This window comes from Anolis sagrei, chromosome 13, assembly GCF_037176765.1.
Source record: "Anolis sagrei isolate rAnoSag1 chromosome 13, rAnoSag1.mat, whole genome shotgun sequence".
Classification (NCBI taxonomy): Eukaryota; Metazoa; Chordata; class Lepidosauria; order Squamata; family Dactyloidae; genus Anolis; species Anolis sagrei.
Window position 1 is genome coordinate 13,736,219 of NC_090033.1, and position 23,820 is coordinate 13,760,038.

Genomic DNA, 23,820 nt, shown 5'->3' on the forward strand with positions numbered 1-23,820 from the left:
ATATATTTTTTTAAAAAAACCGCAAAACAGAGTCCGCGAAAAGCGAACCGCGAAGTAGCGAGGGAACACTGTACTGATAAGAGAGGTATAAACTAGGCTTGGGCAGTTTCGTTCGTTAATTTCGTAATTCGTTATTAATTCGTATTTAAATTAGCTTACGGTCCAATATTGAGCCATGCTGGAATAGTGTGTGGAATAAATTAGATTCGAAACATTTTTTTCAATTTATTTCGTAATTATTTCGTAATTATTTCGTAATTATTTCGTAATTATTTCGTAATAATTTCGTAATAATTTCGTAATTATTTCGTAATTATTTTCGCATGTCTGGTGCAAGTTTTATAGTTGTTGTTTGTTTTATCACACCAACAGTCAACAACAGAGGAAGAGGGAAGCTTCAGAAGTTCCCCCTCTCCCATTTGGAGGTTTTTTTTTTAGCATATTGCGCAATCGCGTCCGCCATTAACGAATCGATTCGTAATTATACAAAATTTCGTATATTTCGAAATTTTTAAAAGGAAAATTTCGGAATTATTAAAAAAAACGAAACGCAAGGGCCCCCAAATTTTTCCGTGGTTACCCAAGCCTAGTATAAACCATCATGCGCAAGCTATGTGTCTTTCTCTTTACTCACGACCTTGTGCTGTGAGTAACTCTTGTATATATGCTGTGTGTAAATAAAGTAATTAGCCACTCAGCTGAGCTGAACTGATTTATTTCGAAATATACGAAATATACGAAATATATACGAAATATACGAAATTTATTTATTTATGAGCCAACAAAGGCGGAGAGGAGGATAAATCATGTGGTAAAGGAGTGTGTTTTACTCCTGGCCATCAGGGAGAAGTTTTGGTGACATCTCTTGTCCGTATCACTGACACTAACAAGGGCTTTGTTTTCCACACTGCCGGTCCCACAGACAAAACTGCTCTGGAGAAGGAAAAAAATCCTGTGGAAAAGCCAGACCTGAATGCCGACAAAGACAGCAAGCCAGGTACATGTCTCCTCTCTCCGCACTCTTGACGTGCTCCGGTTGCAGAGGGTCAGATTGCATTCCCAGCAAATCTGCCATTCTGTGAATGCAAGGCTGTGCAATCAATGAAAAAAAAATACTAAATTAGGGGGTGGGGAGAGAAAAATGGTTCTAAAGTATTTCCAAAATTGGATGTGGTCCATATCGTAACTATAACAAAGTATTGTCAAAGGCTTTCATGGCCGGAATCACTGGGTTTTTGTAGGTTTTTTCGGGCTATATGGCCATGGTCTAGAGGCATTCTCTCCTGACGTTTCGCCTGCATCTATGGCAAGCATCCTCAGAGGTAGTGAGGTATAACAAAGTAACTACTTTTTCATTAATTGTGCCAATGAGGAAACTTCAGAAAGGTTCGTTCATCGTTAGAGCTATGAGCATGGAACTTGCTACAATTATAGAACACATTTACCACGGTGAGACCACCAAGTTTTAGAAAGTTTTACTCATCCATTGATTTTTGGGTAATTTTTTTAAAGGTTTATGAATATTTTTTCAAAAAACTACAAGACGTATCTTGAATTTTTGTTATAGGGGATCATTCCAAGGTTATAGGGGATCATACCAACTGTAAGACTGTAGGATCTATATAGCAATATTAAATAACCACTCACAAGTCGTTTTTGCTTTGAAATGGATATATTGCTTGTATCTCTGCAGCAAAGAAAGACACTACTGACTTTTTCCCACGACCACTTCCTTTTATACACCTTTCCTGCCCTTCTCCCCTTCTTCTCAGTTTCCTTATTAGAGTTTGTTGCTTCACAAGTTCCAATACAAGGCTTCCAGCGCCCTCTGCTGGCTTCAAAATGACACAGAGAATTGAGCCTGGAATCCCAGGTCTCGGCGGTGGTCAGGGGAGCTTTTGGACAATTAAAACTTGTGTGCTAACTGCACCCATACCTTGGGAAGTCTGACTTGGCCACGGTGGTCCATGCTCTGATTATATCCCGTATAGACTACTGCAACGCTCTCTACGTGGGGTTGCCTCTGAAGATTGCCCGGAAGTTGCAATTAGTCTAATGAGCGGCAGCCAGATTACTAACAGGAGCGGGGTACAGGGAGCATACTAGGGCTGGGCGGTTTCGTTTCGTAAATTCGTAATTCGTTAAAAATTCGTTATTTTTTTTATAACGAAGTGATAACGAACCATTCTGGAGCAACTTAAAAACGAAACGAATTTTTAAATTCGTTTCGTAATTGTTTCGGATTCATTATGTATTCGTTTCGTTATCGTTTTGAGGTCGTTTCGTTATTATTTCCGCATGTCTGGGGCAAGTTTTAAAGTTGTTGTTTGTTTAATTAGTGAAAAAAAATTATAACATCACACCAACAACAGAGGGAGAGGGAAGCTTCAGAAGTCCCCCCTGTCCCATTTGGAGGTTTTTTAGCGTATTGCGCGGTCGCGTCTGCCATTAACGAATCGATTCGTTATTGTTTCGAAATTGTTTCGTTATTGTTTCGTAATTTTTTTAACATTTACAAAATTTCGTAAATATCGAACTTTTTAAAAGAAAAATTTCGGAATTCTTTTAAAAATCGAAACGCAAAAAACCCCTAAAAACGAATCGATTTTAGAAACAAATTTTTCCGTGGTTGCCCAGGCCTAGAGCATACTACTCCTCTGTTGCGCCAGGTCCACTGGCTGCCAATCAGCTTCCGAGCACAATTCAAAGTGCTGGTGTTAAATAGCATGGGAGACAGAATAGAGCCTTGTGGGACCTATACAGTGTTCCCTCACTACTTCGTGGTTTGCTTTTAGCGGACTCGCTGAAGACTATAGATTCACAGTCCCTATATTTATTCACAAAGCCATAGCAAAAGCATTCCTTTTCCCTTGGGAAACCTCTCCCCGACCCCTCTTCTCTCTCAATCTTGTAGAGTGCCTCCTCCCTAATTCCAGGTGACGATCCTGATAAATCTGACTTCTCCGGTCAAAACCTGACTCCCTCTGTTTGCCATAGTGCATTCCTTTTGCTAACTGGCCTTGATTGTTCAACATTTCCCCCGGCCTCCTTTTCTGCCTGCACAAAAGCATCTTTGCCCTGCTAGCCAGCTATCCCAGAATCCTCAGTTTCACTCCTGTGCAGGACCTTGATCATTTTCCTCAGAAGCCTGAGGCAAAGAAACAATTACAGGCCGAATTCCTACAACAGTGTAATAAAGGTCTTTGGACCATAATAAAATGTTGTTGTTGTTGTTGTTGTTGCTACCCTCAATTGTCCCAGCCCTATATCTCGCCTTCTGTTTTGCTCAGCCGAGGAGGTGAAGGAAGAGGAGAAAGAGCAGTCCGAGACTCAGCAAAATGGCGAGAAGGAGACCGAGGAAGACGGCAAGAAGGACGACAAGAACAGCACCCGCTTCATGTTCAACATCGCGGACGGTGGCTTCACAGGTATGCGCAACGTTATGTATTTCCAAAGAGGCTTTTCGCTGCTTTGCTCGTGCTCGCAACACGATCGGTTGCAATAATTAGAAAGTAGGGCTGGGCGGTTTCGTTCGTTAATTTCGTAATTCGTTATTAATTCGTTATTTTTTTTGATAACGAAGCGATATTGAACCATTCAGGAGCAACTAAAAAACGAAACGAATTTTTCCAATTTGTTTTGTAATTGTTAAGAAATTGTTTCGTAATTGTTTCGAAATTGTTTCGTTATTATTTCGTTATTATTTCCGTATGTCTGGTGCAAGTTTTATAGTCGTTGTTTGTTTTATCAGTGATAAAAAAAATTATCACACCAACAGTCAACAACAGAGGGAGAGGGAAGCTTCAGAAGTTCCTCCTGTCCCATTTGGAGGGTTTTTTAGCGTATTGCGCAATCGCGTCCGCCATTAACGAATCGATTCGTTATTGTTTCGAAATTGTTTCGTAATTTCCGTAATTTCGTAAATATCGAACTTTTTAAAAGAAAAATTTCGGAATTCTTTTAAATAACGAAACGCAAAAACCCCCTAAAAGCGAATCGAGTTTAGAAACAATTTTTTCCGTGGTTGGACAGCCCTATTAGAAAGCGACTGATGTGTCTACGTTTTGTGTTTACTAGGCTTGGGTAACCACGGAAAAATTTGGTTCTAAACTCGTTTTGTTTTTAGGGGGCCCTTGCGTTTCGTTCTTTTTAATAATTCCGAAATTTTCCTTTAAAAAATTTCGAAATTTACGAAATTTCGTAAAATTACGAATTGATTAGTTAATGGCGGACGCGATTGCGCAATATGCTAAAAAAAACCCTCCAAATGGGACAGGAGGAACTTCTGAAGCTTCCCTCTCCCTCTGTTGTTGACTGTTGGTGTGATAAAACAAACAACTATCAAACTTGCACCAGGCATGCGAAAATAATTACGAAATAATTACGAAATAATTATGAAATAATTACGAAATAATTACGAAATAAATTGAAAAAATTGTTTCGAATCGTTATTACTCCTCACACTATTCCTGCATGGCTCAATATTGGATCGTAAGCTAATTCAAATACGAATTAATAACGAATTACGAAATTAACGAACGAAACCGCCCAAGCCTAGTGTTTACTCTTCACTCTTTCCCTCCCTCTGCCCCTCTTGTAAAATCCCATCCATTTCGGTTGGAATAAATGAATACTTCCTTGTACTGTACGACTTTGGGGTTGGCCTTTGGGATTGCTGAGGTCATGCAACGAGTGTCTCTGCTTTCTTCGTCAGAGCTGCACACTCTTTGGCAGAATGAGGAGAGGGCCGCGGTTTCTTCGGGGAAGGTCTACGACACCTGGCACCGGCGCCACGACTACTGGCTCCTGGCGGGCATCGTCACGTATCCTTTGCGGGTTACAGAGGCCGCTGAGCACCTCGGGGTGCGGCCACATTGCCGAATTGATGGGGTTTGGTGTCATAAATACTTTTCAATCATCTAAAAGCATTAAAAAGATTCTTTTATTTCATTCACATTGAGACAGAGTATACCAGAGCAATACTGTCGCACCTCAGAGTAGACTCATATAACAAAATCAATCATGATCCTTGATCCTGGGGATTATATTTCTCTAATACATCCCACCTGCTGGCACCACTTTAACGAATCATACTCCTGATATCCCCAAAATAAATCTCGCTGCTGGACACCGATATGATTCTGGCACTGAGTGTTTAGATGATTGTTGAGGTAATACTCCAGAGGACAGGAGCAGGATTCAAAACGATCTTGACAGATTAGAGAGATGAATGGCCAAAACTAACAAAATGAAGTTCAACAGTGACAAATGCAAGATACTCCACTTTGGCAGGAAAAACAAAATGCAAAGATACAGAATGGGGGACAATGCCTGGTTCGAGAGCAGTACGTGTGGAAAAGATCTTGGAGTCCTCGTGGACAACAAGTTAAACATGAGCCAACAATGTGATGTGGCGGCAAAAAAAGCCAATGGGATTTTGGCCTGCATCAAGAGGAACATAGTGTCTAGGTCTAAGGAAGTAATGCGACCCCTCTATTCCGCTTTGGTTAGACCACATCTGGAATATTGTGTCCAATTCTGGGCACCACAATTCAAGAGAGATATTGACAAGCTGGAATGTGTCCAGAGGAGGGCGACTAAAATGATAAAAGGTCTGGAGAACAAGCCCTATGAGGAGCGGCTTAGGGAACTGGGCATGTTTAGCCTGAAGAAGAGAAGGCTGAGAGGAGATATGATAGCCATGTATAAAGATGTGAGAGGAAGCCACAGGGAGGAGGAGGGAGCAAGCTTGTTTTCTGCTTCCTTGGAGACTAGGACACGAAACAATGGCTTCAAACTACAAGAGAGGAGATTCCATCTGAACATTAGGAAGAACTTCCTGACTGTGAGAGCCATTCAGCAGTGGAACTCTCTGCCCCGGAGTGTGGTGAAGGCTCCTTCTTGGGAAGCTTTTAAGCAGAGGCTGGATGGCCATTTGTCAGGGGTGATTTGAATGCAATATTCCTGCTTCTTGGCAGAATGGGGTTGGACTGGATGGCCCAGGAGGTCTCTTCCAACTCTTAGATTCTATGATTCTATGCTCTGAAACTGGGATATTTTCAAACAGCCTGTTTAATACCCTTTGCAAAACATGAAGGCGTTCGTCTGGCCTTTAGTTTCTCTCGTTAGCGATTCTCACACTCCTTCGAACCTTGAATTCCGAACTGCCCACTCAATCTAAAGCTCCTGCTTCATCAAGGTCAATCTGTTCATTAGTGCTCATTATCTGGCTGAGAACAACTGTCCTCCCTTTCTGAATCCACATGCACCTGGCTCTGACTAGTTTCATTATCAACAGCGTCATCCCTTGCTGTGGGAAACTGAACTTCTGCACCCTGTTCTTCATCGTCTATCACAGGGACGTCACTTTGCACCTGATTGTGAATCTAAATCCTATCATCCTCATCAGAATCATTGACACAATATGTGATTCCAGCTGAGTCACAACAAATACACATATAATATCACAATATAACATCACAAAGGACTTCCGCCTCACCCGCCTCATAGGAAACCTGCTACAAAACAGGAGCTTCTTTGTTGAGTTCCAGGGCCAGAGAAGCAGATGGCGGAAACAGAAGAACGGCCTGCCTCAGGGGAGCGTGCTTGCTCCATCCAGGTTCAACATCTATGCAACTGCCAGAAGGGATAGAGAGCTTCATCTATGCTGATGATCGTGCCATCACTGCTCATGCAGGGAGCTTTGAGATGGTAGAACAGAAGGTCTCTGAAGCTCTAGGTGCTCTTACTGCCTATTACAGGGAAAACCAGCTGATCCTTAATCCATCTAAAACACAGACATGTGCTTTTCACCTCAAAAACAGACAAGCATCCCAAGCTCTGAGGATGACCTGGGAAGGAATCCCACTGGAGCATTGCAGCGCACCCAAATACCTGGGAGTCACTTTGGACCATGCCCTGACCTACAAGAAGCACTGCCTGAATATCAAGCAAAAAGTGGGTGCTAGAAACAATATCATACAAAAGCTGACTGGCACAACCTGGGGATCACAACCAGACACAGTGAAGACATCTGCCCTTGCGCTATGCTACTCTGCTGCTGAGTACGCATGCCCAGTGTGGATCATATCTCACCACACTAAAACAGTGGATGTGGCTCTTAATGAGACATGCCGCGTTATCACGGGGTGTCTGCGCCCTACACCACTGGAGAAATTACACTGTTTAGTCAGTATTGCACCACCTGACATCCGCCGGGAAGTAGCAGCCAATAGTGAAAGGACCAAGGCAGAGACATCTCCAGCTCATCCCCTGTTTGGGCATCAGCCAGCACATCAACGACTTAAATCAAGAAATAGTTTTCTAAGATCTACAGAGACACTCGCTGGAACACCTCAGCAAGCGAGAGTCCAAAAGTGGCAGACTCAAACCCAGAACCTCAATCAATGGCTGAAACCAAATGAGAGACTCCCCCCTGGGCACACAGAAAACTGGGCGACTTGGAAGGCGCCGAACAGACTGCACTCTGGAACCACGAGATGTAGAGCCAACCTTCAGAAATGGGGCTACAAAGTGGAATCCTCGACATGCGAGTGCGGAGAAGAGCAAACCACTGACCACCTGCTGCAATGCAACCTGAGCCCTGCCACATGCACAATGGGAGGAACTTCTTGTGGCAACACCAGAAGCACTCCAAGGGGCCAGATACTTCTCAGCAAATCTGCCATTCTGTGAATACACAGCCTTCCTCTATTCCTTGGAGAAGATGGTGGGTGGACCAGACTCCTCTGGTCTGCCACAATTTTGGAATAGTAAAGTGTCTCTTATAGAGCACATTTCTTGCTGATGTTATTCCAAAAGTTGTAAATGAATGAGAGATTTTTTCCAGGGAAAACATCCTGACTCCCTCAGTTCCCGGACAGATGTTGACTCTTCTTCTTTAAGTGATAATTGGTTCTCCTTCTTATGGAGACTTGTTTGTCTTCCTTAACTGATGTTGCTTTTTATTCTTAACTAGCTGTACCCGCCACATGTTGCTGTGGCCAACCTTCCCTCCCTCTTTCTCTCCTTCCTTCCTTCCCTCCCTCTTTCCTTCCTTCCCTCTTTTTCTTTCCCTTCTCCTTTCTTCCTTCTCTACCTGTTTCTTTTCTCCCTTCCTTTGCTCTTTGGTTCCATCCTTCCTTGTCTCTTTCCTCCCTTCCTTCCCTCTTTCTCTCTTTCATTCCTTCTCTCCTTCTTTCCCTCTTTCACTTATTTCATTCTCTCCCTCCTTCCTTCTCTGCCCTTCTTTCTTTCCTTCCCTCCTTCGTTCCTTCTCTACCCTTCTTTTTTCCTTCCTTCTCTCCTTCCTTCCTTCTTTCCCTCCTTCTGTGCCTCCTTCCTTCTCTACCTTTCCTTCTTTCTCTCCTTCCCTCCTTTCCCTTCTTCTCTCTCTCCTTCTCTCCTTCCTTCCTTCTCTACTCTTCTTTCTTTCCTTATTTCTCTCCTTCCCTCCTTCTTTTCCTCTTTCCCTCCTTCCCTCCTTCTTTTCCTCTTTCTCTCCCTCCTTCCTTCTCTACCCTCCTTCCTTTCCTTATCTCCTCCCTTCCTTCTTTCCCTCCTTCTCTGCCTCCTTCCTTCTTTACCTTTCCTTCTTTCTCTCCTTCCCCCTTCTTTCCCTTCTTCTCTCTCTCCTTCTCTCCTTCCTTCCTTCTCTACCCTTCTTTCTTTCCTTCTTTCTCTCCTTCCCTCCTTCTTTTCCTCTTTCTCTCCCTCCTTCCTTCTCTACCCTTCTTTCTTTCCTTATCTCCTTCCCTCCTTCCTTCTTTCTCTACCCTTCTTTTTCCTTCCTTCCTTCTCTCCCTCCTTCCTTCTCTACATTTTTTCCTTCTTTCTCTCCTTCCCTCCCTCCTTCCTTCCTTCCTTCCTTCCTTCCTTCCTTCCTTCCTTCCTTCTCTACCCTTCTTTCTTTCCTTCCTTCTCGCCTTTTCTCCCTCCTTCTCTCTTTCCTTCCTCCCTTCTTTCTGTGTATGTGTTTTGTGTGTGTATATATGTGTGTGTGTATATATATATATATATATGGTTTTGCATGTGTGTTGTAATGTATTTTGGGGATTTTTTGGCCTTTTAAGTCCCTTCTGCTGTGTTTTTCAGTGTTTTTATGAGTGATGGTCACTCGTTGGCTTGATAGGTGTCTTGTGTCCAAATTTGGTGTCAATTCATCCAGTGGTTTTTGAGTTCTGTTAATCCCACAAACGAACATTACATTTTTATTTATATAGACGTAAGGGACCACTTAAGAGTCATTGTCTCTGGTAATGTAAACATGATGTTTTCCACCTCAGAGTTAATCATTCGTTTCTGGACATGTGAAGGGATGTCATAGGGAAGAGGGAGCAAGCTTGTTTTCGGCTGCCCTGAAGACTAAGATGTGGAGAAATGGCTTCAAACTACAAGAAAGGAGATTCCATCTGAACATTAGGAAGAGCTTCCTGATTGTGAGAGCCATTCAGCAGGGGAACTCTCTGCCCCAGAGTGTGGTGGAGGCTTCTTCTTTGGAGGCTTTGAAACATAGGCTAGATGGCCATCTGTTGGTGGTGCTTTGAATGTGATTTTCCTGCTTCTTGGCAGAATGGGGTTGGACTGGATGGCCCACGAGGTCTCTTCCAACTCTTTGATTCTATGATTCTATGATATATCCATGATGTTAATACCGCTTGAATTGAATTGCCATGTCTCAATGCAATAGGAACTGATAAGTCTTTGGCCTTCTCCGCCAAAGAGTGAGAACTTCCAACTCCCAGGATTCTGTAATAATTTAGTAAGTGAGCCCAGCTTCTGCGTTTTCCCTTAATGCCTAGCGCTCAGCCATGGCTACGCTCGTTGGCAGGACATCCAGAACGACCCCCATTTCGTCATCCTCAACGAGCCCTTCAAGTCAGAAATCCACAAAGGGAACTATCTGGAGATGAAGAACAAGTTCTTGGCTCGGCGTTTCAAGGTGAGTTCATGAGTTGGGTTCAGGGAGGGGCATTCATCTCCTCCAAAGGTTGCTTATGTGGCCTCTTCCATAGACCACTTAATCCAGCCTTCAACCTTCCCTGAGTAGGAGTATGCAATTCAGAACAAAACCATGCCATTTCGGTCCTGTTTTCAGCTAACCCCTCGTTCTGTTTACCTGAAAATTGCTGAAACTGGAGAGGGTGTAGGGTGTGCCATTTTCATTTGGCTACAATGGGGAGACTTTAGAGGCTTTTTGTGACGGCGCGAGTGGTGCCATCTATGTGTAGAACTATTAGTTGCAAGATTTAAACTGTTGTATCATGCTTAATCCTGCCTTTTTACCCTGTTTATGTATAGTTGGATTGATTGGTTATTTATAGCTGTCAATCAGTATTGTTTGGCTCCACCTCTTCCTGGAGGAGGGGAGTGCTTTCCTTTTTCATTCTGCCATCAGAGTTTCTATCAGATGGATATGAGTAAGAAACTTGACTCTAAAAGCCCCTGGTTAAATGACCTCTCAGCACCAATTCTGAGGTTCTTACTAGGCTTGGGTAACAACGGAAAAAATTGTTTCTAAACTCGTTTCGTTTTTAGAGGTCCATTGCGTTTCATTTTTTTAAAAGAATTCCGAAATTTTCCTTTTAAAAATTTCGAAATATACAAAATTTCGTATAATTATGAATCGATTCGTTAATGGCGGACGCGATTGCGCAATATGCTAAAAATACCTCCAAATGGGACAGGGGGAACTTCTGAAGCTTCCCTCTCCCTCTGTTGTTGACTGTTGGTGTGATAAAACAAACAACAACTATAAAACTTGCACCAGACATGCGAAAATAATTACGAAATAATTACGAAATAATTACGAAATAATTACGAAATAATTACGAAATAAATTGAAAAATTGTTTCGAATCTAATTTACTCCTCACACTATTCCTGCATGGCTCAATATTGGATCGTAAGCTAATTTAAATATGAATTAATAACGAATTATGAAATTAATGAACGAAACCGCCCAAGCCTAGTTCTTAACCTTGAGACTTATGCTTCATGTTCAGACCAACCTGAACGACGTTGGGCAGTCTCAAGCGCCTTCAAACCGGTTCTTTTGGCACCAGAGGAAGATCCTGAGTCTTCGAAACATAGGTCATTTGGACTGGGGTTGTGTTTATTCCGATATCCACAGCCATTGAGGAAAGAGGAAATTTGGAAAAGCTTCTCAGCTTCAAACTCCTTGGACCCAGGACTGAGACTAAAGTTTCACCCCTCTGAAACTTCCAGCTTACTGCTTTAAAGAGATAACTCTTTGTGAACAATAAAACTTATTTTGAGTTATCTACTAGGCTTGGGCGGTTTCGTTCGTTAATTTCGTAATTCATTATTAATTCGTATTTAAATTAGTTTACGATCCAATATTGAGCCATGCTGGAATTGTGTGAGGAGTAATAAAGATTCGAAACAATTTTTTCAATTTATTTCGTAATTATTTCGTAATTATTTTCTCATGTCTGGTGCAAGTTTTATAGTTGTTGTTTGTTTTATCACACCAACAGTCAACAACAGAGGGAGAGGGAAGCTTCAGAAATTCCTCCTGTCCCATTTGGAGTTTTTTTTTACCATATTGCGCAATCTCGTCCGCCATTAACGAATCGATTCGTAATTTTACGAAATTTCGTATATTTCGAAATTTTTAAAAGGAAAATTTCGGAATTATTAAAAAAAACGAAACGCAAGGGCCCCCTAAAAACAAAACGAGTTTAGAACCAAATTTTTCCGTGGTTACCCAAGCCTATTGCTTATGTGGCCTCTTCCATAGACCACTTAATCCAGCCTTCAACCTTCCCCGAGTAGGGGTGTGCAATTCAGAACAAAACCATGCCATTTCGGTCCTGTTTTCAGCTAACCCCTCATTCTGTTTACCTGAAAATTGCTGAAATTGGAGGGGGAGGAGGGTGTGCCCTTTTCATTTGGTTACAAGAGGGAGACTTTAGAGCAGTGTTTCTCAACCTGGGGGTCAGGACCCCTATGGGGGTCATGAGGGGGTGTCAGAGGGGTCGCCAAAGACCATCAGAAAACATAGTATTTTCCGTTGGTCATGGGGGTTCTGTGTGGAAAGTTTGGTCCAGTTCTATTGGTGGGGTTCAGAATGCTATTTCATTGTGGGTGAACTATAAATCCCAACAATTACAACTTCCAAATGGCAAGGACTATTTTCTCCAAACTCTACCAGTGTTCACATTTGGGCACACTGAGTATTTCTGCCAAGTTTGATCCAGATCCATCATTACTTGAGTCCACAGTGTTCTCTGGATGTAGGTGAACTACAACTCCAAAAACCCAAGATCAATGTCCACCAGACCTTCCCAGTATTTTCTTTTGGTCATGGGAATTCTGTGTGCCAAGTTTGATTCAATTCCATCATTGGTGGAGTTCAAAAGGCTCTTTGATTTAAGGTGAACTATAAATCCCAGCAACTCCAGCATTACCAAATGACAAAATCAATCAACCCCACCAGTATTCAAATTAGGATGTATCAGGTATTTGTGCCAAATTTGGTCCAGTGACTGAAAATACATCCTGCATATCAGATATTTACATTACGATTCATAACAGTAGCAAAATTACAGTTGAAAGTGGTAATGAAAATAACATTATGATTGGGGGTCACCACAACATGAGGACCTATACTAAGGGGTCACGGCATTAAGAAGGTTGAGAACCACTGCTTTAGAGGCTTTTTGTGATGGCGCAAGTGGCACCACCTATGTGAAGAACTATTAGTTGCATGTTGTATCATGCTTAATCCTGCCTTTTTACCCTGTTTATGTATAGTTGGGTTGATTGGTTATTTATAGCTGTCAATCAGTATTGTTTGGCTCCACCTCTTCCTGGAGGAGGGGAGTGCTTTCCTTTTTCATTCTGCCATCAGAGTTTCTATCAGATGGACGTGTGTAAGAAACTTGAACCTAAAATCCCCCAATTCTGAGGTTCTTACCCTTGAGACTTATGCTTCATGTTCAGACCAACCTGAACGACGTTGGGCAGTCTCAAGCGCCTTCAAACCGGTTCTTTTGGCACCAGAGGAAGACCCTGAGTCTTCGAAACATAGGCCATTTGGACTGGGGTTGTGTTTATTCCGATATCCACAGCCATTGAGGAAAGAGGAAATTTGGAAAAGCTTCTCAGCTTCAAACTCCTTGGAGTTTCAGAATAGTTATGAAAACATAACATGGCTTCACTATCTACTAGGCTTGGGCGGTTTCGTTCGTTAATTTCGTAATTCGTTATTAATTCGTATTTAAATTAGCTTACGATCCAATATTGAGCCATGCAGGTATTGTGTGAGGAGTAATAAAGATTCGAAACATTTTTTTTCAATTTATTTCGTAATTATTTCGAATTTTTTCTGTGGTTACCCAAGCCTACTCTCCTAGGAGGTAGGACTGTCCGCATATTCGTTTGGACTGAAACTAATTTGGAAAATTTGGTGATGTGTTTGCTAAACCATCAAAAACAACATAAGGAGGAGAGCCGGAAGGCTGGCTGAAACAAATCAAGAGAGATGGATTTTTCTGGCTTTCAGCGAGAAATGGTCAACTTAAAAAAAATAATTACGAAATAATATGGAAAAAGATTCAGAAAGACCCCCCAAAAAATCTTTATTCGGTTGAATATCTTTAACCAAAATGAATGTCCTTCCGAAGTTAATATTCCTATTTCAAAATATACCTGTAATAAGAAACCAGACTCTGTTTAAAAAATGGAAGAAAGACTTATTAAAATTTGTCTGGAAGGGGAAGAGACCAAGAATCTATATATATATAAATCTGTTAGGTTGGTTCAACCAGACAGCAAAACTCCACAACCCCCCAATGAAACTTAACCAAAATTCCCATGCCCATAACACAACCCACAAGGTACAAATATATCTACTCAAAATGAAAAACAACACAACAACACACAAAACGGCAAGACAACTGAGCATGCGCATTGGTGCCCAGCCGCAAGTTCCCTGGCGCGCGCACACAGCCTTCCAGCCAACGTTCCCTCTGCAGAAGCCATGCCCACTCCAAGCCCCGCCGCGCCGCTTCCCGCACACACACACACCCTGCCGCACGCACACACACACGCAACCCCACGCTCCATCACTCCCCCCGCCACCGCACACACACACGCAACCCCACGCTCCATCACTCCCCCCGCCGCCACACACACACAACCCCACGCTCCATCAGTCCCCCCGCTGCCGCACACACACACGCAACCCCACTCCCCCTGCTGCCGCACACACACACGCAACCCCACACTCCATCACTCCCCCCGCCGCCACACACATGCAACCCCACTCCCCCCGCCACTGCACACACACACGCAACCCCACGCTCCATCACTCCCTCGCTGCCGCACACACACACGCAACCCCACGCTCCATCACTCCCCCCACCGCCACACACACACACGCAACCCCACGCTCCATCACTCCCCCTGCTGCCGCACACACACACGCAACCCCACGCTCCATCACTTCCCCCGCCGCCACACACACGCAACCCCATGCTCCATCACTACCCCCGCCGCCACACACACATGCAACCCCACGCTCCATCACTACCCCCGCCGCCGCACACACGCAACCCCACTCCCCCCGCCGCCACACACACACACGCAACCCCAGGCTCCATCATTCCCCCCGCCGCCGCACACACACACGCAACCCCACGCTCCATCACTCCCCCCGCCGCCACACACACGCAACCCCACTCCCCCCGCCGCCACACACACCCAACCCCAGGCTCCATCATTCCCCCCGCCACCACACACACGCAACCACACTCCCCCCGCCACTGCACACACACGCAACCCCACGCTCCATCACTCCCTCGCCGCCGCATACACACACGCAACCCCACGCTCCATCACTCCCCCCGCCGCCGCACACACACACGCAACCCCACTCCCCCCGCCGCTGCACACACACACGCAACCCCAGGCTCCATCATTCCCCCCGCCGCTGCACACACATAATAGTCCAGATATCTACCTCAACTTTGATAAGTTTTACTATAGGCCACAGCAACGCGTGGCAGGGCACAGCTAGTAAATTATATAAACTTAATTGATAAAAAAACAAGAGGTGGTCTAGGCTTCCTGGATTTGAAAACTTATCATGAAGCATGTGACTTTTGAACAACTGAAGAATAGTTATAAATAATAAAATGATAATTACGAAATAATTACAAATTAATTACGAAATAATTACAAAATAATTACGAAATAAATTGAAAAAATTGTTTCGAATCTAATTTACTCCTCACACTATTCCTGCATGGCTCAATATTAGATCGTAAGCTAATTTAAATACGAATTAATAATGAATTACGAAATTAACGAACGAAACCGCCCAAGCCTATAGGAGAGCATTAATTGCAATGTCAAGTTGAGTCTGCGTAAATCTTGGTTTGTGCTTGACCGCAGTTGCTGGAGCAGGCCTTGGTGATCGAGGAGCAGCTCCGCCGGGCGGCCTACCTCAACATGAGCCAGGACCCTGGCCACCCGGCCATGGCCTTGAACGCCCGCCTGGCCGAAGTGGAGTGCCTTGCCGAGAGCCACCAGCACCTCTCCAAGGAGTCGCTAGCGGGAAACAAGCCCGCCAATGCCGTCCTCCACAAAGGTGGGTCTTTCTCCACGGAAAACGGCTTCCCCTCCTCTTTCCATCCCTCCATCCTTCTGTCGTTCCACCGTGAATTTCCCATGTGCCTCGCCATTACTTCATCTCCTTTATCCATTACACTCTGCAACACAATTTTTGTTCCTGGGTTATGAATGTCATTTCCTAATTGCTTGTATCATACAACATGGGAAAAGTGGATCAAACTGCAAAAAACTTTGTTATTTCGGAAGGGACATCCTGCAGCACATTTTGCTATCGTTTTTCAATGGATATCCCGACGTCGAGACTCAACCAATTCTACCTAGTTTGTGGCCCTCACAAAAAGGAAGTTTCTGGAGTACAACTACTACTTTCAAAGGCAGAACTGCAGAATGAAACAGAAAATAACACTTTCAAACCAGGAACAGATGTCCCCCTCCCCAATGTTTTGTTATATGGTGTTATTCCGCCACAACATCCAAGAAATTTTAAAAATATTTTGTGTATATTATTTATATGCTTATATCTATATCTATAAATTTCCTACTGGCATCCAACGGGGAAGCAAAACTCTAAAACCCCTCCACAAAACTCTACCAAAATTGCCATGCCCCAAGGACAACCCACTAGGTACAAACTAATCCACTCAGAAATCAAAACCACACAACAACAACCACAAAAACGGCAAAACAACTGAGCATGCGCACTGGCGCAAACTCCCCGGCGCGCACACATGGCCCCTCACCCCCCCCCCCCACGCAGCATTACATAGATCCATGGAATAGAGTTGAAAGGGACAGTCGAGAAGTAATGAGAGAAGGAGGGAAAGAGAAGGAATGAAGGAGGGAAAGGGGCAAGGAGGGAAAGAAGGAAAGAGAAAAGGAAATAAAGTTAAAGGAAACAGAAGGAAGGAGAGAAGGAACAAAAGACAGAGGGAAGGAAGGAAGGAAGGAAAGAGGGAAGGAAGGATGTAACCAAAGAGGGAAAGGGCGAGGGGGGGCGAGGGGGGGGCCCGGATCCCGGATCTCACCCCTGCCACCACCGCGCCTGACGTCACCGGCCCCGCGCCATTCCCCACAGACACGCCGCCGCCAAAAAGGGGCCGGCCAAGCAGGACGCCCCGGTGAAGGAGGCCCACAACGTCGCCTTGGCAACTGGGACGCCCCCCCCCCCGCCTGCCCACCCTGCAACCCCCACTCCGCCTCGCCAGGGGGATCCGAGAGAGGGAGAGAGAAGGGGCGCGCCGGGGGCAGGTGTTTCCTACTGCCGCTGCTTCCAGACAGGGGTCTGCCCCGCTGTCATACCGGTTGTGGGTCCACCACCTGAGTCGGGAGCAACATCACGGTTGGGAAGGGGGAGGCAGAAACAGAAGGAAGGAGGGAGGGAGGAAGGGAGGGAGGGAGGGAAGGGAGGAAGGAAGGAAGGAAGGGGAGAAAGAAACACAAGGAAAAAAGGAAGGAGGGAAGGAAAGACAGAAGAAATAAAGGAAGGAAGGAAAGAAAAAAGGAAGGAAGGAAAGCAGAAAGGGAAGACTGAAATGGAAGGAAGGAAGGAAGGAAGGAAGGAAGGAAGGAAGGAAGGAAGGAAAGGACAATACATCTATCAGGCCATTGAGTTACCATCACGCATAAAAACACTGAAAAACACAGCAGACGAGACTTACAAACCCAAAAAACAAATCCACTACAATGCATGCACATAACCACATTGTTCCCCTGACATTAAGTCCAGTTGTGTCCGATTTGGGGGAGGGGGGGTGTTGGTGCTCATCTCCATTTCTAAGCCCAAGAGCCGGCGTTATCCATAGACACCTCCAAATTCATGAGGCCTGCATGGAGCACCCTTACCTTCCCGCCAGAGAGGTACCTATTGAACTACTCACATTTTCACGTTTTCAAATTCCTAGGTTGGCAGAAGCTGGGGCTAACAGCAGGAGCTCATGCCGCTCCCTGGATTCAAACCTCCAACCTTTCCGTTACCAAGTTTCACAGTTTAACCCACTGCGGGCTTCAGCATAACCACATGTGTATTTATGCATAAACACATACACACACACATATACACACACAAAACACATATACACAGATTGGGCCACAGCAACGCGTGGCAGGGGACAGCTAGTGTTTTATATTTTAATGCTATGTTGTTTATTTTATTGTAATTTGTATCTTATGTTATTGTAATTTGTTGTTTGGGCTGGGCCTCATGCAGGGGCGGCTCAACCATTACGCAAATTAAGCATTTGCGGTATAGTTGATTTTGCCCAGGGACGTTCTTGAGGAACTCTTGGGGGGGAAATAGACCTTGATATAGGCGAGTTGTAGTTACTGGGATGTATAGTTCGTAGGGCTGGGCGGTTTTGTTCGTTAATTTCGTAATTCGTTATTAATTCGTTATTTTTTTTTTATAACGAAGCGATATTGAACCATTCAGGAGCAACTAAAAATCGAAACGAATTTTTCACTTCGTTTCGTAATTGTTTCGTAATTGTTTCGAAATCGTTTCGAAATCGTTTCATTATCATTTCCGCATGTCTGGTGCAAGTTTTATAGTTGTTGTTTGTTTTATCAGTGAAAAAAATATATAATTATCACACCAACAGTCAACAACAGAGGGAGAGGGAAGCTTCAGAAGTTCCCCCTGTCCCATTTGGAGGTTTCTTTAGCGTATTGCGCGGTTGCGTCCGCCATTAACGAATCGATTCGTAATTGTTTCGTTATTGTTTCGTAATTTCCGAAATTTCGTAAATTTCCAACTTTTTTAAAGAAAAATTTCGGAATTCTTTTAAAAATCGAAACGCAAAAACCCCCTAAAAACGAATCGAGTTTAGAAACAATTTTTTCCGTGGTTGCCCAGCCCTAATAGTTCGCCTAAAATCAAAGAGCATTCTGAACTCCATCAATGATGGAATTGAAGCAAATATGGCACACAGAACTCCCACGACGAACAGAAAATATTTATCAGTGATTGGTTGGGGGGGCGGGGGGAGAGATGCCAAAATACATTGAAAATTACCTAGGGCCACCTCTGGCCTCATGTAAGCCGCCCCGAGTACCCATTGGGGGAGATGGTGGCGGGGTATAAATAAAGATTATTATTATTATTATTATTATTATTATTATTGTTATTATTATTATCCCAGTGCATGCTGGTTGCTTCTGGATCCTACCAGATCACAGGAGCTGTCTTTATAGAGCTGTCAGCAGCCTATGAGACTGTGAACCACCGCCTCCTCCTGAGAAAAATGTATAATATCACAAAGGGCGACCACCTCACCCGCCTCATAGGAAACCTGCTACAAAACAGGAGCTTCTTTGTTGAGTTCCAGGGCCAGAGAAGCAAATGGCGGAAACAGAAGAACGGCCTGCCTCAGGGGAGCGTGCTTGCTCCATCCATGTTCAACATCTACACAAATGACCAGCCACTGCCAGAAGGGACAGAGAGCTTCATCTATGCTGATGATCGTGCCATCACCACTCAAGCAGGGAGCTTTGAGATGGTTGAAGAGAAGCTCTACGAAGCTCTAGGTGCTCTTACTGCCTATTACAGGGAAAACCAGCTGATCCCCAACCCATCCCATCTAAAACACAGACATGTGCCTTTCATCTCAAGAACAGACAAGCATCCCGAGCTCTGAAGATCTCCTGGGAAGGAATCCCACTGGAGCATTGCAGCGCACCCAAATCCCTGGGAGTCACTCTGGACCGTGCTCTGACCTACAAGAAGCACTGCCTGAACATCAAGCAAAAAGTGGGTGCTAGAAACAATACCATACGAAAGCTGACTGGCACAACCTGGGGATCACAACCAGATACAGTGAAGACATCTGCCCTTGCTGCTGCTGCTGCATACCCAGTGTGGAACACATCTCACCACACTAAAACAGTGGATGTGGCTCTTAATGAGACATGCTGCATTATCACGGGGTGTCTGCACCCTACACCACTGCAGAAATTACACTGCTTAGCCGGTATTGCACCACCTGACATCCGCCGGGAAGTGTCAGCCAATAGTGAAAGGACCAAGGCAGAGACATCTCCAGCTCATCCCGTTTGGGTATCAGCCAGCATGTCAACGACTTAAATCCAGACATAGTTTTCTAAGATCTACAGAGACACTCGCTGGAACACCTCAGCAAGCGAGAGTCCAAAAGTGGCAGGCTCAAACCCAGAACCTCAACCAATGGCTGATACCAAATGAGAGACTCCCCCTGGACACACAGAAGACTGGGCGACTTGGAAGGCGTTGAACAGACTACGCTCTGGCACCACGAGATGCAGAGGCAATCTTCAGAAATGGGGCCACAAAGTGGAATCCTCAACATGCGAGTGTGGAGAAGAGCAAACCACTGACCACCTGCTGCAATGCACCCTGAGCCCTGCTACATGCACGATGGAGGACCTCCTTGTGGCAACACCAGAGGCACTCCAAGTGGCCAGATACTGGTCAAAGGACATTTAACCAGCTACCAAACTCACAAGTTTTGTATTTTTCTGTTTGTTTGCTTTGTTCTGTTAGAAATGTTATATAATTGACTGGTTGCCCTGACACGAGAAATAAAAAAATAAATAAAAAATAAAATTCCAGTGCAGTAAATACCAGGAATTTAAAAAATCTGTTTCTGGCTGGAAAGTGTTATTTCCTGTTTTATTGTGCAGCCCTTTGTTTGAAAGGAGTTACATTCCAGAAATTTTGTTTTTGGGGCTACCACACGCTAGGTTGAAATGTTTGAGACTAAGTGAAAAACTAAAGCAAAATGTGCTGCTCCTGCAAAAACAGTTTCATATTTTCCCCCATGTTTTTATGATAGAACCAATTAGAAAATGATAGGGCTGGTCAATTCGTTTCGTTAATTCGTAATTCGTTAAAAAAATTCGTTAATTTTTTAATTACGAAACGATTACAAAACATTTTTTTTAACCTGGAAGTGTTTTTAAATATCGAAACGGCAGGCGCCAAAAATTTTTGTATTTCCGTCCATTTCGGAAATACGTAAGATGGCCGCCTGCCGATGCTTGCTGAGAGGGGCGAGCGAGAGGGGCGAGCGAGTGGCGAGCGAGAGGGGCGGAAGCATTCTCTCCTGACATTTCACCCACATCTATGGCAGGCATCCTCAGAGGTTGTGAGGTCTGTTGGAAACTAGGCAAGTGGGGTTGATATATCTGTGGAATAATGTTCAGGGTGGGAGGAAGAACTCTTGTCTGCTGGAGGCAAGCGTGAATGTTGCAGCTGGCCAGCTTGATGAGCATCGAATGGCCTTGCAGCTTCATGGTCTGGCTGCTTCCTGCCTGAATGTTGCAATTGGCCAGCTTGCTTAGCATTGCCTATTAATAATAATAGCGAGCGGCGAGCGAGAGGGGCGAGCGAGCGGCGAGCGAGAGGGGCGGAAGCACTCTCTCCTGACATTTCACCCACATCTATGGCAGGCATCCTCAGAGGTTGTGAGGTCTGTTGGAAACTAGGCAAGTGGGGTTGATATATCTGTGGAATAATGTTCAGGGTGGGAGGAAGAACTCTTGTCTGCTGGAGCGAGAGGGGCGAGCGAGCGGTGAGCGAGAGGGGCGAGCGAGCAGCGAGCGAGAGGGCCCGCCAGAGTGAGTGCCTGCCTTCCCTCCTTAATAATAATTAATAATAATTAATCCCTATTCTACTAAATTAATAATTAAATTTAAAAAATATTTAAAAAATATTGAAAAAAAAAAGGGCGCCATCTTTACAAAATGTTTTGTAAATATTTACGAAATTTCGTAAATACCGAAACTTTTTTTTGGGAAAGTTTTGTAATTATTTTAAATATCGAAACAAAAAAAAAACCCCAATTACAAATCGATTTTAGAAACAAATTTTTGCGTTGTTACCCAGGCCTAGAAAATGACATTGTTCACCCAGGAACAAAAATCGTGTTACATATACAACCCACGGAAGTTCAATTCTGGTATTTGGAAGCCAAAGGCGATCTTGTCACGTCCTAACGCCTTGCCTTTCAGTCCTGAACCAGCTGGAGGAGCTCTTGAGTGACATGAAGGCCGACGTGACCCGACTCCCTTCCATGCTGTCCCGCATCCCGCCAGTCGCCGCTCGCTTGCAGATGTCCGAGAGGAGCATCCTCAGCCGCTTGACCAACCGGGGAAGTGACCCCAACAGCCAGCAGGTAACTATACCATAACCCTAACCCCTAACACTACCCTCACCAACCCTAACTCTAATCGGAACCCCTAACCCTCACTCTGTTGAGGTCTGGTCTGAGGATCATAGAATCATAGAATCAAAGAGTTGGAAGAGACCTCATGGGCCATCCAGTCCAACCCCATTCGGCCAAGAAGCAGGAATATTGCATTTTATGACTGTTTTTATAATTTTTTTCTCTTCTTGATGTAATTTGATTATTTTTTTGTTTATGCTCTGGTTTTATTTTGTTGTAATATGTTGTCCGGGCTTGGCCCCATTGGGGAGATGGTGACGGGGTATAAATAAAGATGACGATGATGATTATTATTATTACCCTAACCCTTACTCCTAACCTTAAAACCTTACCCCTAAAATCCTAAGCCAAACTGTAACCCTAACCCTAATTCTAAAACTAACCCTGCAGCGCTAACACTCTCTAAAAACCTAACCCAAAATTTTATTTTATTTATTTACTAGCTTGGGGACCCGGCGCTGCTCGGGTTGTTATAGAAAGTGGGTCATGGGGGCTCCGTGTGCTAAGTTTGGTCTTTATCAGTCATTGGTTCAGGGTCGCAGAGGTTTAAGTAAGTAAGTAAAGGTTCTGCAAGTCCCATCATCCATGGTCAACCCTCCTCCAAACAGCATCGGGATGTAGAGTGGCTTATGGGGGCTCTGTGTGCCAAGTTTGGTCTTGATCGGACATTAGATGAAGGTTGCAGCAGTCTTGGAAAGGGAGTGAAGGTACTTGAAGTCCCATCATCCATGGTCTGTCCTCCTCGAAAGTGCACCAGGATGTAGAGTGGGTCATGGGGACTCTGTGTGCCACGTTTGGTTTTGATCAGTCATTGGCGAGGGTCTCAGTGGTCTCAGGAAGTGAGTGAAGTGACTGCAAGTCCCATCATCCATTTCAAAATGTTTCTAAACTGCACCAGGATGTAGAGTGGGTCATGTGGGCTCTCTGTGCGAATTGTGATCCTGATCCATCACTGTTGGCACTTGTAATGGTCTCAGGAAGGGAGTGCAGGTATTGCAAGTCCCATCGTCCATGGTGCATCCTCCCCCAAACCGCACCAGGATGTAGAGTGCATCATGGAGACTCAGTGTGCCAAGTTTGGTCTTTATCGGTAATTGGATGAGGGTTGCAGTGGTCTCAAGAATTGAGCAAAGGTACTGCAAGTCCCATAATCCGTGGTCCATCCCCGGCCAAAACACACCAGGACGTAAAGTGGGTCATGAGAGGTCTATGTGCCAAGTTTGATCCTGACAGTCTTCAAAGGCAACCCCACGTAGAGTGCGTTGCAGTAATCTATTCGGGATGTAACAAGAGCGTGGACCACCGTGGCCAGATCCGACTCTAACACTAAGTGCAAATGTCTAACTCTAAAATCCTAACCCGTAGCCATAACTTTAACCATAACCCTGACATGTGCCCCTTGAACCCAACTTTGAGTTCAGGATTTTGAAAGAGCTCTCAGAGGTAGCGAGTCTTTTCAGCACTCTGCAGATATTGTACCCCACTTTTCCCATTCACACAGGCTTCCTTCGGTTCCTCCCAGCTCTACAGCAACAACTTTGGGCCAAATTTCCGGGGTCCGGGACCGGGCGGGCTTATAAACTACAGCCAGATGCCTTTGGGACCTTATGTGACCGGTGAGTCCTTTTCTGTTTCTCCTTCTCTCGCTTTACTTTTATGACACACGTAAACTTGCAATAGGCAAGTCAACTCTTTTCTATGCATAGATAGATACTAGTTTTACCCGCCACGCGTTGCTGTGGCCAGCCTTCTCTCCCTCTTTCTCTGCTTCTTTCACTCCTTCCTTCATTCCGTTCTCTTCTTTCCTTTCTTCCTTCTCTACCTGTTTACTCCCTTCCTTAGCTGTTTGCTTTCATCCTTCCTTCTCCTTATTTCTTTCCTTCCCTGCGACTTTCTCTCCTTCTTTCTCTTTTTCCTTTGCTGCGTCTTTCCTCCCGTCCCTTTTTTCTTTCCTTCTCTCCTCCTTCCTTCTGTACCTCTTTCCTTCCTCCTCCCTTTTTCTTTTCCTTCCTCTTTGTCTCCTT

General features: G+C 44.6%; 1 protein-coding gene across 4 annotated transcripts in view; it reads left to right on the plus strand.

Moving 5' to 3' along the window:
• The window catches only part of CHD5 (chromodomain helicase DNA binding protein 5), a 105,290-nt gene that overhangs the window by 76,101 nt on the left and 5,369 nt on the right, over positions 1–23,820 (plus strand). For 3 of the 4 annotated variants that reach the window (XM_067472800.1, XM_067472802.1, XM_067472801.1), the window contains exons 34-40: positions 923–997; positions 3,291–3,428; positions 4,715–4,823; positions 9,808–9,940; positions 15,420–15,615; positions 21,582–21,745; positions 23,298–23,412. In XM_067472800.1, the coding sequence (XP_067328901.1) occupies positions 923–997; positions 3,291–3,428; positions 4,715–4,823; positions 9,808–9,940; positions 15,420–15,615; positions 21,582–21,745; positions 23,298–23,412 (930 nt within the window). The remainder of the gene's footprint in view (positions 1–922; positions 998–3,290; positions 3,429–4,714; positions 4,824–9,807; positions 9,941–15,419; positions 15,616–21,581; positions 21,746–23,297; positions 23,413–23,820) is intronic. The other variant, XM_067472803.1, reaches the window with a different exon arrangement.